Source organism: Larus michahellis, chromosome 1, assembly GCF_964199755.1.
Source record: "Larus michahellis chromosome 1, bLarMic1.1, whole genome shotgun sequence".
In the NCBI taxonomy this organism is placed as follows: domain Eukaryota; kingdom Metazoa; phylum Chordata; class Aves; order Charadriiformes; family Laridae; genus Larus; species Larus michahellis.
The window spans coordinates 60,428,931-60,447,183 of record NC_133896.1 but is presented as its reverse complement, the minus strand read 5'-3'; the positions used below and the strand labels follow the sequence as shown (position 1 = coordinate 60,447,183).

Below are 18,253 nucleotides of genomic sequence, written 5' to 3'. Positions count from 1 at the left end.
ATAAATTAAAAATAAAAATAACAGCACTTTACAGTTGTACAAGAAGCAGACCTGTCATCTGTGCCCAGCAGACAAAAAAAGCATATAATGTACTTCAGTGTACTTCACTGCTTACAACACATTTCTCAAGATACTTGAGACACATGGGGATTTCCCCCTAAATGCTTAATTCCTGCCCGCTGTTTTCCAAGGATCCAAGAACTTTACAGTTCCCACACACCGTATTAGGGCAGTTCATTTGACCATTAATGCTAATGCTTAACACAACAGGATTTAATCTGTAATTAGCCTTTATTAACCAGTTTTTGTTAGTCTCTACACCACAGGGTTACAGTCCCACCGCCATGACTAGAATCTCTTTCCATTCATAAGGGTTACCCGGGACACAATCACAACAGGGGGCAAACACAATGAAAGGTCCCATTCAAATATTTTACCTTCAGAGCAGTTTCCCATTCCTGTTTTTGTAAGCGTTTCTCTAAAATCCGGCACATCAAGACATATTTCAATGCACTTGTGTGATGCTGTTTAGGATGAAGGCAAGGCTCTCATGTCAGCAGTGGCATGCTAGGAATATTAGATGGGTTCAGGTAGCACAACTATCAATCACACTGCTGGAGTGCCTGATACTACAGACTAGGAGGGCACCACACGCTGACGTGATATACTGCCTACTTGCCCACTGGGCCCTGGAGGCCTCTAGCCAGAGTTATGCAGGTGAGGATGAAGTCAAGATTTCCCACTAGACAATACAAAACTAAACCAGGACAACTCATTGCCTGTAGAACACAGAGCTGAGAAACAGGTACAGGGGGTAGCTAACACACGGAAAAGGAGGCTGAGGAATGGAGTAAGTTCTTGTGAGTGGAAAATGTGACAGAGAGAACTGAACAGAGCTCTTAGCTTTCTGCTCCCAAATGGGATGGTTTTGTTGTACCCAGGAAGGAGAAAGTTCTTGTTTTGATTTATTCGTAATTCACATAGACAAGTACAAGACTTGTGAGAATAAATGCTCCTTTCAAGTATCCCCTTAGAGCAGCTGTGCAGCAGGAGATGCGGAAGGGAAAAGTTAACCTTTGGGATTCCTCTCACTATATTGTTAGAATTATCCACGGGCTCTAAAAATTTTAACTTATTTTTTGCCCCACAACCCTCCTATCTCCTCTCCTCTCCTCTCCAAAAAAGTAGACCTCACTATAGCCATTTGCCTTCTTAATGGAAGTTGAAAGTAGACTAACAGGAAGAACTACACTTTTCTGATGGCACAGCCCTGCTGACAAGAGAAAGAGTGATGCGACAAATGATATTTAAGCAATAAGGACCTAGATACTAAGATTATATAGAAACATTATATGGGCAGGTCTAACAAAAGCCTACAGAGAGTAGAAGCGTTCAGCACACGCAGCTGTAGTACCTAACCTGCCTTCAGCAGGCATTTCTGCAGCCACCTCCCAACGCCTCTGGATTCTGCGTGACCCCACAGCAACTAAACTGCAACCTTACTAATTCACAGCTGCCCTGCATCCATCCCTGGCAGGTTTTGGCTCAAATTGCAGCGCTTAGAGCTTAAAAATGTAAATGTCATTTTTTAACTTAATTCCATTTAAGATGGCCCCAGCCTAGATGAAATGTCCTGTTTCAGTCTCTTTTCTAATTCCCCTATTTAGGAAGTTCAGCTTTGCTCTGAGGACAGCATGTGGGACAAAGTTACAGAAACAGCTCTGACAATTACAAAAGGGTGATATTATACTTCCCCCCAGTTAAATGACTAAAAACCCCAGGCACAATCAGTGGAAAGGCTGAGAATCAAAAGGACAGTGACCAAAAGAAAAACCACCAGTATTCTATATTGTAAAAATAGACTATTGTAAATTCAAATTACCTCATCCACAACTTTTGAAAAGTAATGAAGGGTGGATATCACTTCTTCATCTCCTTTACCTAAGGCAAAATGCTGAAAATAGAAACACACATTTGGTCCGTAAATCAATAAAGGTAAGTATAAAATACAGCATGTGTTTTACTACAAATGTAATGAATACTCCTAGAAAATGCAATAAACAATAAAACTAAATGGAAAAACAATAAATCACTAACACATACTCTTTTACCTTGCTCCCCCTGTTTTAAATGAATGGATTTTGAGCAACATATAATTAATGCTCATTTTAAAGTCACAGTCATACAATAGGAACAAACTGGTTTGCATCTTCATAAATTTATTACCTCACATTTTGCCCCCCCCCCTTTTTTTTCTTTTTAAGATTCTCAGAAGTGACCTAACTCCGTTGAACACTATGGGGAATTTTACAACAGCCTTCACATGATACCAAATGAAGCCAATGCCCTAAGCACTTCTGGAAACCACACTATTTAGACAGACTTCTTCCCAAATGCTGAGGCTGAAAAAAAAATAAAAATCAAAGGCATATGTTGAACATACCTGCTTTTCATAGGCAAGGAGCTGCTTCGAAAGCTGTTGTGTGGCAAGACACATTTCATTCTACAAACAAAAGTGACATGTTAATAGAAATAATGAAAGGTCTTTAACTCTACTGTTTCTAGTACTTTGTTACCAGCTTCTTGACTGAATCTGCAACTACTTAACTGAAACATTCAGTTGTATGTAAATAACCAGTCCCAAAATACCTGCATAGAGAGGCAGAAAGAAAGCACATTTCAGACTTAACCAACACACATTTTGCTTAACTACTTCGAATACAGGTAGGATTTGGGGTTTAGCTTTGAGTTTGGCGACCCTCCCCAAATAACAAAACTGGAACAACCTCAAACACGTAAGCTGTCATACCAGCATAAGAATGTTTCATACTGGTTAATCATCTTTCCTCATATTCTACAGCAATAGAGAGAACCAGTAGATGTGTCTTTATATAACGCATTCACGCTCAGGGAATGTGGTGAGATAATTACAGCGCTTTAAGTTGATACAGGAGCACATAATCCTGTATTCTCATGGCTAAACTGGCCAATGAAAGTACACACATCCTTAAGACATGCTTACTCAAAGCAAGACTTGTAAGGACGTTGTATAATTTTGCTTGACAGCTGAAAAAAAAAACCACAACAGACAACCGTTTGGATATGTCAGTCTTTACTCAGTGTATTCCTAACAATAGTATATCAACTCCTCTGTTCCTGATGTGTTAACAATGACTTAAAACTGGAATAAAAGAAAAAGCGGAAGCGGGGAACTAGGATCTGCATTAACCCCTGTCAAATCCTTCTCTTCCTCAGTAATGCATAAAACCAAATCACTTCTCATTTAATTTCATTTTAAACCTTAACATAATCTATGCCTCTCTCCAAATACATAACACCATAGGGAGTTTGTAAAACTCAGAGGAATCTCTGAACTGCTTTAATAGCACCCTTTATGCTGGGGCTGGTACAGAAAACCATTAGAACTGGGCCAGAGTTTGTGTGCTTTCTTGTTCTCCCTTGTCGTCCTGAGCACACAGAGCACGGCACAGCTAACTATCTGGGCCAGAGATTCTGAAACACTCTTTACTTTGGCCTGATGCCATCTCCGACACACTGCATTACAGCCCGGTGCTTCTGCACCACTTTGGCATGCCAGGAAAGAGGGCTAATATGGACAGCAAGGCCCTAACACTTAGCCAGTCTTAAGTACGCCCGAGTGCTCAGAAAGAACAAAGAGACATAGCCACAGCCAAGGTGACAGCAGCTGAATGTGAACACGTGGCAGAAAAAGATGGGTGGACAGCTTAAAACACTGGTGGGTGGAGATGGGAGAGCAGAGGTCTTCCAAGGTGCAAACGACGGCTCAGCATTAAGTTAATCTGGGTCCGAACTCACATCATGTGCACTCTATGACTATTCTCACCTCACAGTGATGGATTACTCTTGTTTCTTGTCTCAGACAAACTAGCAATGAGAATTACGCTTTCATACAATAATAATGCCAAGGACTCACCTAAGACTTGCAGGTCGGTTATTGAGACTGCATAGTTTTTAACATGAAAAAGCCTTACACAAACACTTGGCATTTAAGTATTTCCCAAGCCAGTGGATGAAAAGGATGTTGTGCTTTACAATAAATTAATAAACCTTGTTAAGGGCTCAGGCAAGGATAGGAATGAGCCTCAACCATCTTCCCCCAGGCTGTAAGAACAACTGAGAGACTTTGCCACCTTCAAATTGGGAGCTAGCAATCAATGACAGGAAGGATGAGACTCCTGCGCAGACTGATGACGCTAGAAGGGTTGGTTGGTTGGTTTGTATGCACGTGGGCCGAGTCAGAAGATGAATTTTAAGACTGCAAAAAGAAGCAGGCATTCTCAGACCCAGGATCTTTTTCATAAACATAACCTCAAAGATAGAGCTGAGTAAGAACTGCAAGAAGACTAAGTCCTCACACAGCAACTGTGATGCCATCTGTCACTGGTACAGTTGGGTCAGGGTAAGAGAAATCTTTTGAAATAAACTGACTGTTAGAAACTTGCCTCTTTTTTTTTTTTTCCTTTTTGTTTCAGTTCACTTATTCCTGCAAAGTCTGCAGCTGTGTGGTCTGTTCTGAATTTGGAAAATAAATGCTTCTGGCTTAAACTTGCTAACACCAAAAGAAGCTTCAGAATAATGGGCTGACACCAAAGGCACCCTATTCCTTTGTGTTAGCCATCCTCAAAGCTTCCACCAGTTTGTTTTTTAAAGACTACCAGATCCCCAATTTCCTCACCCAATATCCAATGAGTAACAAAGAGCATCATTACTCATCTATGCAGGACAGTTTGAGGACGGGCAATGCAAAGAGGTGTGTGGAAGAAGCATCTTCCAGTGATCATCACCGCTCAAGAGCCGCCCCTAGTATGTGACAGGATAATGGGGGAACACATAAACTCTGAGGGTCTCAAAGGGGGTGTAAGTTAACATCATATCACGTATATGAACAGGTGACAACAGTCACATATAGACCCCAAGCAGACATTCATGGCACGCTACTCCAGGTACAGAAGAGATTGATGGAAATGCCTGACATAAAATTTACTTTGTGATTTTGGGCTGATTTTGGGACAACAGTTCCATGCATCACTGATGTCCCATTGATGCCAGCAAGTCACATTTTTCATTTATAGGCTCGGTTCTTCGTGTCAGAACACCACAAACAAACTTGTAACTCGCTCCCTGAACACATGGACGCGTTAATCCTGAGTCCTTCATCCTCCCTCCCAACCTCTGACAGACTTTGTTCCCATTAGAGGTACAAAATCATTCATTATATCACTGGGAAAAAAAGGCCAATGACCAAACACCCCCCCTCCCCAAACAGCTGTAAACAAATCAAATTAAGCCAGCAAACTGAAACACAGTCACATTACATAAGGAACAGGAAGCAGCCAAAGTGCTCTGCTGACCTAGTGGTAATACTGCATTGCTAAACACGCTAATCTGGGAAAGTTTGGTTTAATCCTCCTCCCATTTCTTCCTAATCAGCCTTCTTCCCCCCGTTCTCCCGGTACTAATCACTCTCAAGACTTAAAAGTTATTTGCATTACTTCAATTGACATATCCACTAAATCCAGGCAAATTATTTTAACAGGTTTTAATCTGTTTCCAAGACATTTTCCCATGGAATACAGCAACATGCACTTCTTTCACCCTGAAGTGACTAAAATTCAGTATACTACAGCAAAAGAAAAGCTACTACAGGGTCACTGCCTGCCCACATCTCTTCCACATTACTCAGACACTTCAGAATTCATCAAGCATTTCTGGAGTGGGAGAGCTATTGATGAGATGATGAATCAGGCAGAAACACAATAAAATCCCGAACAGAAATCAAAGTATTCTAAATGAAGGCAAAATTACCCAGTACTAGGCCTTGCATTTCATTCATTTTCATTAGATTATTTTACTTAGCAGGTAAAACATCATTGCAGCATTAATGTAAAAAAGTATACTCGAGGGAAAGAAGAAAGGCCTGTAGGCAAATAGGTACCAAGCAATCAGTTATGACTACAGATGTGCTCACTTTTGTTCTGTTTTGGTTTTTTTTTAATCTTGGTTGGCATGCTAGGGCATGCTAGCCCTAGGAAAAGATTTTTATAAAGTTCACGAACACCAGTTCACATAGATAATGTAATGGAAGTGGTGTCTTGCATCAAGCATTAATCTACCAGAAATGACAAAACAACAGATTAAACCCCATTGTTTAATTCTCAAGTTATTTCAGTACCTCATTTTGCCTTCAAATAAGTCAGCAAGAAAATATCCAACTGTTATTTCTGATCCAGTGCCAAAGCAAAGGCATGTGATTTTTCTGGGTTGCTTCCACCTTCTTTATTATCACCTTTATTGACCAAGCTGTTCATATCATCAGAAGAGAGTATGATTTTTCTGTAACCCACTTGTAATAAAATCTCCATGCCGTTAACTATTTACCACTAGTGATGCAGTCCATCCCCTTTTATTTAGGATCTCTTTTTGTATTTTTCCAAAAATAAACTGTGAAGGCTAATAAACTGAAGTCATAAGATACCTCTATAGACAGTCGTCTAACAGACTCCAATTTGAGGGCATGTAAAGGATTAAGTTGAGCTATAAATTAACTTCTAAACACAGAGAGCTATTCCAGCACGTCCAATTCCAATCCCAATATAATGAAGCCTTCTGCAAAGCTACTTTCCTACTTCAGCTAAAGCTGGCATTTTTAAAAATCTGCAAGCAACCAGCACTCAGAACTACCAAAGGCTTCTTCATGTAAACAAGCAAGATACTGGTAAAGGTATTGATTCACGCACCCTGTACGTGCAGAATGACACGTAATAAAATTTGGCTTACATCTGGGAAAGCTTAATGCCTCATAAAGGAGAAAAAAAACCAAACAGGTAAGCGGTTGAAGGAGGAGGTCTATGAGCAGTTGCAGCCTTCTCATCTTTACATAACGAGGGAACACATTTACCTTCAAAACCAGACGCAGCACAGAAAGAACTGGGTCTTGATACGACAGTTTTATGCTGCTCTGTCTACATCTGCATGTCATCTTCGTACAAAATAGAGTTCTCCAGCAATCTAGTAAATGTTACAGGCTTAGGTTTGCATATTAAATAGCTCGGAAACCTGAAGCCAAGGGTGAGAGAAGCTAAGCCTCACCAGGGTGCTCAGGCTGCCCAGCACTTTACAAGATGAGGCTAACATATGGCTTGCCCTGCTGCTGATTCACAGCACGGCATTCAGTCCTCACAAACACAAATGGTTCAGCAAAGGATCATCTAATAGCTTCAAGAAATGGAAGACACTAGTCAAAACTCTGCTGTAAAACAGCAAAAGCAGGCACAGTAGGATGGCTAGTTCAATAGGGAAAGAATCTCTTCAGTTTCTTGCAAAACAATTACTATCAGCAGGGCATCCATACATTTCTGCCTCCTTGTAGTACTCAAATGTCCAGATGCTGCTTAGTGCAATGTTAACTTGCTTCTGGGCATGGTGACAGCTCCAACTTCACAGGCAGTATTAAAAACAACACCCATGACTTTGTAAATACATTAGTTCTCATGTGATAATGCTCTGTTTACCTCTGTTAGCAACATATGGTGAATTTGCCTCAGGAAGTGCATAGATATATGATGCAAACTTACAATGAATATGGAACAATAATATATAGGGTATTTCACAGAAGTCACTGTTGACAACTGTAATTTATTGCAATTGCTTGTCCTATCTATTGATAGGACATCCAATGTCCAATGTCCGCTATCCAATCCTATCCTATCCTATTGAAGCGACCATATGTGGAACTGAAAGTTTACAAAACACTAACTTAAACTTCATTATTTCAAAAGGTTTTGGGGAAAAAAGCCTTATCATCTGAAAAGGCAATGCAATTGTTCCCTCAAACATGAAAAGAAAGCAATTAAAAGAAAAACCGTTATCAGTGCTTACTTGTTAGTTTAGTAAGAAATAGTTTAAGAATTCTGAACACTTGGGGTTATCTATGCAACATAATAAATATGAAAATCTATGCATACCCTAGAGAGCTTCATACCTATCTACTGAGTTATGGCCTAGTGAAGTCAATACACAGGGAGATGAAACAAGCAGCACTGTTGAAAAATGTAGACACAAGCTGTCATGAATCTGGGGAGAGAAATAACACTGGTATAAAGCACTACCTAAACAGGCCCGGACAGATATGAGCTGTCCCAATACCTATGAATGTGGTACATATAACCCAAGACTATTCCATAATTGTCAAGAGTTTCCTTGAGAGTCTGGACATAAAAAGGCAGTGAGCCCCAGGGTCGCTGCTGCTTAGCCCATGTGGCTCTGGAATCACAGGACAACTGCTCAGAGACACTGATGCTAAACAGAATTACACTTCACAATTCCCATGCTGTTCTCTCTCTGGATATACTGATAAAGGCAACATGGGTTTCTTTTTATTCCTCTTCTGCCATCCCTGCTCTTAGTATCTAGACAGATTTGTCAGGAATAATGTGATGAAACCTCTTTCCAATGAAACCTCTTTCCAATGCATCTTACTTTCCCCTAACCTGCTTGACTGTTTGTCCCTTCTAATAGCGAGTAGAGACATAACAGTCTCCTGAGTTTCTAAATAGCTTGTTGTTTCAAGTGAAGATCCCAGCTAAGGCATTTCTATAGTATGATGAAGAACTGGAGATGATAGTAAAGCTCTGAAAATAATTTACTATGGCAGTGAGAAGTCAGGAATATAAACTGGGCACACTTTGCTCATACACCATTGCAAGAGCCTCAGCACGCAACTGAAGTAAATGAAGTTTTCTAACTTCTAATGCTTGCTGCATTACATATTGCTCAGGTAATAAAATGTCCAGAATGATGAACACAAAATTCACAGAAATCAGACAGCAGTAATGCCAGATGCATCACCAGAGCTTGCTTGCAAAGAGGAAGAACTATGAGAACAAATTCTGTAAGGAAAATTTCCTCTATAAGACCACTAACATGATAACTACTTCAGGGTATCACAGCACAGATGGGAGAACTACAGTAGGAAGTACAATATGTACTCACCGGGATGTGGTTTATTCAATGAAGAAATATAAAAATGCTTCACTATATTTACCCACGTGGGCTTGCCAGATCAACCAAACCTCACTCCTCAAGCACAGCTCACACATTTGGTTCCTGTGACTTCTCCTTGATCACGGCATCACACACTGCAACTGCCTTGTAGCATCACCACCTCTTTTTCACTGAAGAAATCCACGTGCGAAATAGTCACCACCCCATTACATCTGGTGTGGGTGCCCAAAGAGGTGAGAGCACTGTCCTGATGCTGCACAGCAACCAGGGGCTTGTCGCGCATTAAGGCCTTGCACCCAAAGGCAATCTGCTAGCGGTACATCACCCAGCTGCAGCCTAGTGTCACAGGCCCTTCTGCACCAAGTGGCTCCAGGTGCCTAAGACACGTATCCACTGCAACACCCTGCAACGCCTCCACCCTGCGACAGGATGCTGCAGACCCATCCTTCCACTCTTGGGACAAAAGCAGTTTCAGGTCATTTCAAAGGTCTGTCTGCATTCTTTACTGGGTGCATTCATTGGGATGGGCTTCATCCCAACAACCACCCTACTGTCATTAGGAAAGTTAAAGGCATGCAAGAAGTTCTGCTTGAATACGTGGAAGTCTGAAAAGTCAGGTACCCAGCACCTAGCCAAAATCTGTATCTTAATAGAAAAAAAAACAAACGAGTGTCAAAAGGATTCCTACTTTTCTAAGTTTAAAAAAAAAAAAAAACCCTGGGCAAATATTTCTACTTTTTTCACATTCTTTTCAAATGCACTGATGCAAGTGTTTAAAGCAGCTTGAGCTGTCAATTTACAAACTTACTGCTGCTCTGCACACAAAGCAGTGTTTTGGGACAAATATATGCATATATCCACATGGATAATTAACAGCTTGCAGTTGGTACTAATTGCTACTCCCCTGAGACTTTGCACTGCATCCATTCAGAACCACCAACTATTGTTATTTGATCACAAGCTACAGTGGTTTGAATTATGTGAAAATCTGAGTTTTCATCACAAGAAACAACAAATTTGTAGTAAACTTCTCCAGAAAATTTTGAAAATATGGTTGACACACATCTGGGAAATTTTAAAGTTCAGAACGTAGTTAGGAAGAAAGCAAGATTTACATTTTTAAAACTGTCCTAACTCTTTTGAGGGGGCATAAAACCTGATTTTTCAATACTGTGGACTGGTACAACCCACTGCTGTTTTGTCTGACTGCCATGGCTGTGATTCCAGACATTTTTATGGCTGTGCAAACAGAACTTGTGTCATTGCTTCAAAGTAGGTCAGTAACTGTAATTCCCATTTTACAGGTAAGGAAATCAGAGCAGGGGATGGCAATGACTTTGCAAAGACAAAATTTAAGTCAGGAAAATAAAATTCAGAACCTGGCTTCTCACTACTCTCCATTTTACACTCTACTAAATCCCATTCCCTCTCAAAATGAAAAGGGTTGGTAGCACTTCCTAGTATGCTGCCAGTGAGGTCCAGACAATGCATCTAATGACACATCAGCACAAGTTGATTTTTCTCTCAAGTTAGGCAGCAAAGAAATATTACACACAGATTTTTCTTAACTGTTCATTCATGTTTAGCAGGCAATTCAGCATTACACTTCTCTTTCTGTGGCAACTGCAATCATAAAGTTTTGCAATAAGGGGTATGCCCCTCAGAAATTGAGGGTGAGTTCAGTCAGAACGCATGTCTCTGAAATATTCAGGAGCGGTTCCTTAAAAGGATATATTGACATTTGCAAAGCTTAGTAAAACTAGTCACAGAAATCAATGTTAGCCTATAAAACACTAACGATGTCTTGGGAACTAACCACCATATAGGGCTGAATTAATTATTTCCATTAATTTTTATTTAAAAAACAAAATTTTGCCCCAATTTTAGTGTGTTCTTTCAGGCATCATGCAAAAACATGAAGAATTTTTAAAGCGCACATAGAATAAAAACCACAAAAAGTTTCAGTTTTCTTTTCCACTTACATAATGACTATGATCTACTTATGCTTTCTTGTTACTGCAATGTCATTTTTTTGCCACTACTAGACCCCGAAAACACAAACCCAACTAAATCAACTAAAGCAGGAAGCGTGAAGGAAGAAAGTGGCCAAGAGGTGCTGGGAAAATGAAGTAGATTCAGGAGTACTGCAAAGTACAGATGGGTAAATGCGCTGAGACAGTGAGAAGAAAGAGGAAATGTCATAATTGTGGGGCAACAGAAACGGAGAAGGCTAAAAACTGAGATGGAAAGGAAGAGGCAAACAAAAGCAGACAAAGCATTTTTTCATGAATCACAGGCCAGAGTAACTGCTTCCTAAAATGGCATCAGCCAGGCAAAGTGACACGTAGTCCACAAGCTGAACATTTAATAATCAAGCCATATTTATCCTCTGCCTTCTTTCACCTATTTCAATCCTACCTGCTCTTTGGTCTCAGATTTCTACCATCCGACGTGCCCACGCTCTTGCTACTCTTAAAAGCTCAGTGACTCCACCAAAACGCCCATCACTGACTTTCAGTGCTGGTTTCGTGTCACCTCTCCAGCCTGTGGCTATGTGCTATATTGTTTTCCAAGTACGTGAGCTGTGCTGTAAGGCTCTGATCGCTCTGGATTTGCACAGGATCCAAGACAAGTCTCCAAAGCTGGATCTTCCAGGTGTAGGTAGCTACATCCTAGGCAGATGGCTCTTTCCTCCAAGTCATACTATCAGTCACCCAAAAAGAGCAATCCCATCAAAGAGACATACACTTGCAGTAGTTTTATAGTTGAACTGATTCCTGATAACATAAGAATCAGGCACTCAGTCTTACAGTAAATTCAGAATACCCTCATTCTCCTCATCGCTCTGTGTCCTCTGATTTACTGGTCTGAGAACAGAAAAGCTGTTGTTTCTTAGGAACTTAGATATCTAACCTACACAAATACTTGCCAATGTTCCATGAGATACTGTGTATGTCTTTAAAGACCTAGATACAGTATTTTGAAATATCTAGTTTTATGCACATGGGAATCCCAGCTTCACTGAAAATCCCTCAGATTTATAATAATATTTTCCAAAGCACTGGATATGATTTACCTTACAAATTTTTCTTCCAAAGGGATTTAGTCATCTAGATCACGTAAGTGCTTCAGAAAGTGTTATTTTTTTTCTGCTCCTGCTCCCATATTTTTCACACTAACCACTTTAGGTACTCAACTTCAGTATGACTCAAAGTGTACATTCTCTCTAATCAATGGACACAGATAGTTCCTTCCAAATGGTGAGTCACAGCATCTAAGTTAGATGCCTAAAGTCAGCATGAATACCTATCTGTGTATTGTGTCTATGTTTAGGCAAGCAATTTTGTCAAGGCTGGCCTTCCAATGTACCACAAAGTAAGGACATACCACAATTTTTCTTTTATTTATTGTTTGGAGACAGACAAAGCAGGTAAGTTTTTTTTCATGCATATGACTCTTCTCAACATCAAAGATGGGAAGGGACTGAGATATCAGATGGAAAACATCCACAACTCCTCTTAAACCACAAGAGGTGCAGGTATTTGGCAACTTTCATGTAAATAACAGCATCATAATAGCAATTTATTTTCTACTGCACATTACACAAAAGAAACACAAATGAAAAATTACCTGAGCACCATAGACTCGTTGCATTGCCTGAAGCAACTGGTTTGTATATTCAGTGAGGGTTCCTGCATCTTCTTCAAATACACTGAGCAAAGACCGAGTCTTCAATAAAAGAAAAAAAGCAAATGGTTTCAGTTCAGAGTGAAAATATTAAAAGGAATCATAAATGACTGTAAATAGATGGTAGCAAAAAATATAAATCAATCAGAAATAATAAGCCCTTAACTTTGCATGATTCTTTTATTCAGAATCTCCAAACATGTAGAAATTGGTCCTATTATGGATAGGTAAACTGAGGCATAAGGAAGTAAAGTGATATGCAAATATGCAAAATGCTATGGCCAAATCCTCACTCCCAGTCTCTTGCTCTAACTAACAGACATTCCTTCCAACATAATCAGGAATGTAAAAAATCCTGAATATCTGCCTGCTGACTACAGTAATCCAAACCACGCTAAGGACTCTGGGTCAAACACCACTGCTTGCTCACTTTACTTCTCCGATGTCAGACTGTATTGAAAGCACCCCTTTCCATGAGATAATTTACAGACTATTCACTCTCAACTATCTTAAGCAACTCTTAAAGGGCCACTGCCAAAACTAGCTGACGTAATGGGACCAAACAACTGAGTGTTCATCTACAACAACAGGCAGAGAAGTATACACCCACTCAGAGATACCCCGTACTTTCTCCATTCTGCTAGCTCATCCTTGTCAGCAAACAGGGGGAAAAAAGCGCAAAATTACTTGTGTTATCTTAAACACATGAATTCGCTTGGTTTGTTTTGATGGAATCATCGGGAACAAAGAATTATGTTGCTGACACAGCTCCTGAGATAGGAAACAATGATATCTCAGAATAATGCCAAGCTCCAGGATTTGCTAGATCAAGACAATAATGAAAGAGGGAAGGCTGTCCCTTTAACAAAGTCATGATCCATCCTTAGTCTCAACTTCGTAAATCCAATCTATTTGATGCTAACTGGCAATGTCTTTCCATCTGTGCAGCTAATGTATATGACATTAATTAGTTTCACCTGCTTACATGTGTTGCACGTATAAACTCCAGTACTTTCGTAATCACATCAGCCCTGTAACAGAGGAAGTGCTTTATCTTCTATCCTCCTATTACAGGAATCTCTAATGTACCTGAAGTATCCCGGTTCAAATCTGGGAAATGTATTTCAAAGATTTAAGATAGTTTTAAGTTGCTCCACTATTTTAACAGAAGGCACATGTACTTCCCCAAGGCATTTATTCTTCTCTTGCAGAACTCTCTGCCCAGACTTTATGTTTGTCCTGAAAAACTCAAAATCAGCACCCTTCAAGAACCCTGGCCTAAGATTAACTATCATTTCATCTCTGCCAAGAAGTACCTAAGCCAGAAATTAGTTTTGCTCAGCAGTTAAGGTACATGACTTGGGAGTCAGTGCTTGGGTTCTGTTCTAGATGTTGCACGGGAGTACTTCCATGCTTTGAGCAACTCTAAAGCTCTCAACATTTCAGTCTGCTAATGTGCCAAGCTGCTACCTTAGAGACACTCCTACCTTTGAGGCACTGGCAGTCAATGCATTTGGGAAACTCACTTGAGACCTTAGCATGTAAGGAGATCCGAACTACAAAATACTGTTTTCAAATAAAGAGAACATAAAAACCAAAGAATGGAGAGAAGGCCAAGTCAATGAAATGGATACCAAGAATCCAAACTTATAAAGGACCTTTGTGCTGAACTTCCCTAGAAGGACAGGGGCATGATTTTGAGAGTTTTCCACACTCAGCTATTATTTCAGTAATTGAAAACACGTTGCTTTTCAAAAATATCTGGTTTTAAATGTTTTATCTTCAATGATACATTAAAATAAGCAAAACTAATGTCAGCAGTCTTCTATCTATACAGTGCTCATCTTCCTTGTTCTGTGTTACAACATCACATGAAATACACAGGGTATGAAGATAGTTAAAAAATAAATCTAGGGAAGGCAGAAGTGATAAAACTTGACACAGTGTTTATCAAGACAAATCTCAAGCCAAGACTAAGTTGTTGTAAAGAAATTGCCTGAAGTAGGCTACAAATCACACATTTCTGCACGCTGGAAAAGGTTTGCAAACACAGGAATGTCAGCTACATTCCTAAATCTTACTGAATTTTTGCAGGTTCAGTTTTTCAGATGTCTAAATATGGATTGAGGTAGAACAGCTCTGGGAAATAATTTCTAAAAGTCTTGGCCTCAGTTATTAGCACATTGTTCAAAAATAATAAAAACAATAAATGATTCAAGCAGTTTGGAAGTTATTCTTGGAAACCATTATATTTAAGAACACCATTTTAAATCACTGCAACAAAATACCAGCATGTGTATATTTTCGTTGTTGCCGTTTTGACAAATTCTGGAATAGCAGCTAATGCTGCTGAAATAAACCAGTAGTCCAAATATTAAGCTAACATTGACAAGGCCTCATTAAAAGCACCATTATCGCGGCTTTCTGCAAAACATCGAAAAAAAATTTCTACTTTTCTGTAAGTACTTCCCCTGGTTTCAGCATGACTGCTTACGTACATTTCTCTCCTATTTTGAGGCCAAACACTTAAAAATTAAGACACTTCTTATGGCCTTTTTCAGCCAGTGCTTGGAGACAAATGAAAACAAAAGTACTACATTGTTGGGGAAAGAGAGGTCAAGTTTCAGAAAACTGATGAAGGACTAACTTTAGCCTAATTCTCTTCTGCGTTGTCCATAGTTTACATACTTCACACAATTCATACAAAGTGAGGTTATATCCTCCTTTTACCATCCCTTTGCATTGCTGTACGTGACTCCACTGGGCAGAGGAGAATCAGGTCACTTTACACAGAAGTAAATGATCCCATCAGCTGCTATGCTGTACATTCTGTGGGACAAGACTGCCTTTTTGATTTGATTTTGCAGCACCCAGCTCACAGAGGGACCCTGTTGCACTGTGAATCTAAAGCTCTCCCCAAGAAAAGTAATAAAAATACAAAAGACTGAATCCTTCCGCTCCCATTTTCTTGCATGAAAGAATATATTTTAGCAACACTGTGCCATTATAAAAATTAAACAATGTCCTCTCCTCCCAAAGTTTTGAGACTTGAACAAAAAGTAATGACCGAATAAAGCCAAAACATCCTGCAAATACTTGGGTTTATGCACAGCCTGGTATTTCCAGTAATTACAAAGGAGATGTTAACAGCCTTTATTTCAGGTCAGAAGAAAGATGAAGACCTCCAAATTCAATTCGGTGCATTGTTCAGCTGCTTTCAGTCACTGTTACATTTCCAATCATTGAAGGAAGTGTTGACTGAAGAGGTAAATGAGTTCACCTGTACTGCATGTCAAGTTCTTCAGCTCCAGAATGCAGTGGGGAGGTTAATACTAAAAACGTCAATAACTGCTCATAATAAATCTAGCACATGTTGGTAAACTGGAACACACAAGAGTTCGGGCTGGCAAGAAACTCTGCATGTCACCTTGTCCAAACTCCTGCTGAAGCCAAGGCCGACTCTGACACTACATCAGGTTACTCAACACTTTTCCCAGTTGAGTTTTGAAAATCTCCAAGGATTCCACAAACACCATATCAAACAGATGATGAAAATATTTCTTACTAGGATGGGATTTCATGGAATCACAGAAAAACAGGACAAGAAGAGGTGATCAAGATGAGCCCCGAGACTCATTAAGTCCTCACAGGTGCATGTTGAATCTTTCCTTTAAAACATCTCACGACAGACTCCGTAACACCTTTCAGCAATCTGCTCCACAGCTTACCTGTTCTTTCCTCCTCCTGATCCATCAGCAGATGAGTTAGGATTACAACACAGGGCTACTTGGGAGAAGGATTCATGGTGATCCACCTTGCCCTCCCCTCTTTCCCTGCTTCACCAATTACTTTTGTATCTCTGCATCAAGCTTTGTCTTCAAGTGCATCTTCCCCGCCCTTCTGTGAAATTGCCATTTTCCCCTTACTTCACCCAAACTTCCCTCCTTCCATCCTCCTTTCCCAGCTCTCGAGGCCTCACACCCCTCTGCCCCCCAAAAATATCATGACATGGCGTGTTCTTCACTGTGGGGTGTCCACGGTCCTCAGGGGTGACTTCTGCAGCTGTGTCGCATTGTGGTTCCCAGCAGTGGGGCACAGGGTGCTACGCGGGGCTGGGCGTAGCACAGGGGTGAGGGGAGAAGCGTTCTCCCCTGCCTGCAGGGGTTGGGAAGGCAGCAACCGCCTGTCCTTGTTTCTCAGACTCCTTCAGCAGAAGGTCATCTTTGGTGGGATCCACGTCACCTCCTTGATCTTCGTGGGAAGCCCCTGTACCTGAACTACCACCCTTGGGATTCCTCACCAGGAGCGGGGAGGAGCAGGCACGCTGCCCCTGACATTCCTTCAGCCCACTCCTCTCACCGCGGCCAGGTGACTCACAGCACCTAAGTCCGCCTTGCCCTCGGGGACCTCGAAGGAAGCCAGGGCACCCACCCATGTCCACCCAGCCTTCCCCGACGCACCTCACCTCTCCGGGGCGACCCTTACGGCCACCCAGCGCACACCCCCTATAGGGCTGCGTGAGGGAAAACCCGAAGGAAGGGTCACTCTGAGAAAGGCCTCTGTGCCCCAGCCCCCTCACACCCTACACTGGGCTGCCACCCTCTTCTCCAGACACCCCCCAGGAGCAGACACAGCCTGGTTTTCCCTGACAAGACGCCCCGTTGGAGGCCAAAGCCTCCCCTCGACGCCACACAGACGGGCGCCGTTCACCCGCTTCAGAGCATCCCCGCCGCCCGACGGCCCCCACCGGCCAACTCGCCCTGACCCACTTCTCCGCCCGCCGGCGGCCCGCCCCGCCGCCCTGACCTCCTGCACCGCCCGCCAACACCCCTCTCGCCGCCGCGGGACGGCGGCTCCCCGCACCTCCCGAGGTGTCAACCCCCCCGCGCCGCCCCGGCCGGACCCAGCGGGCTGCCCGCCGGCACCACCGCCTCAGGTGCGTCACACCGGCGGGCGGCCGGGCGGGCTCTCCCCCGGGCAGCGGCCGCGGCGCGGCTGTGCCCCCCCTCACCCCCGCCCCAGCTTCGCCCCTGGCAGCGGGCCGCTACCTGCGGGCTGTCCTGCAAAGCCTCTTCCAGGAGGAGTTTATCGACGGCGGGCATGTTGGCGCGGCGGCCGGGCTGGGCGCAGGGAGCTGGGTGCGCGGTGGCGATGGACGCCCGCTGGCACGCCCCGGCGGCGGGGCTCGGCGGCGTCCCTCCCCGCGGGGGCGGCCGCGGCTCTCCGTGGGCAGCGGGGCACGGCGGCTGGGCGGGCGGGTTTGGCTCCGCTGGCGGGGTGGGGGCGGCAGCCCGGGGCTGCTCACTCCTCCCAGTTCCCGTCGGCCGGAGGAAGCGAGTCACGGGGAGGGCCGGCGGCAGGAGGGAGCGCGGCAGGCGGGGGGTGGCTTCCTGCCGCCATTAACTCCGTCGCCGCGGCGGCCTCGCCTGTGGGGACGAAGCCTCAGATGGGGGGCGCCTGTTCACCCGCGGGCGGCAGGGGCTGGAATGGCTTCCCACAGCCCCGCTCTTGGCTGCGTCCC

General features: G+C 42.7%; 1 protein-coding gene across 1 annotated transcript in view; it reads right to left on the bottom strand.

Annotated features, from left to right (window-relative positions):
• The window catches only part of APPL2 (adaptor protein, phosphotyrosine interacting with PH domain and leucine zipper 2), a 37,168-nt gene extending 19,116 nt beyond the window's left edge, over positions 1–18,052 (bottom strand). The window contains exons 1-4 of the mRNA XM_074581122.1: positions 17,781–18,052; positions 12,676–12,774; positions 2,444–2,503; positions 1,883–1,954 (exon numbers count right to left, since the gene is read on the bottom strand). Coding sequence (XP_074437223.1) covers positions 1,883–1,954; positions 2,444–2,503; positions 12,676–12,774; positions 17,781–17,834 — 285 coding nt within the window. The 5' untranslated portion in view covers positions 17,835–18,052. The remainder of the gene's footprint in view (positions 1–1,882; positions 1,955–2,443; positions 2,504–12,675; positions 12,775–17,780) is intronic.
• Positions 18,053–18,253: the final 201 nt, after the last annotated feature.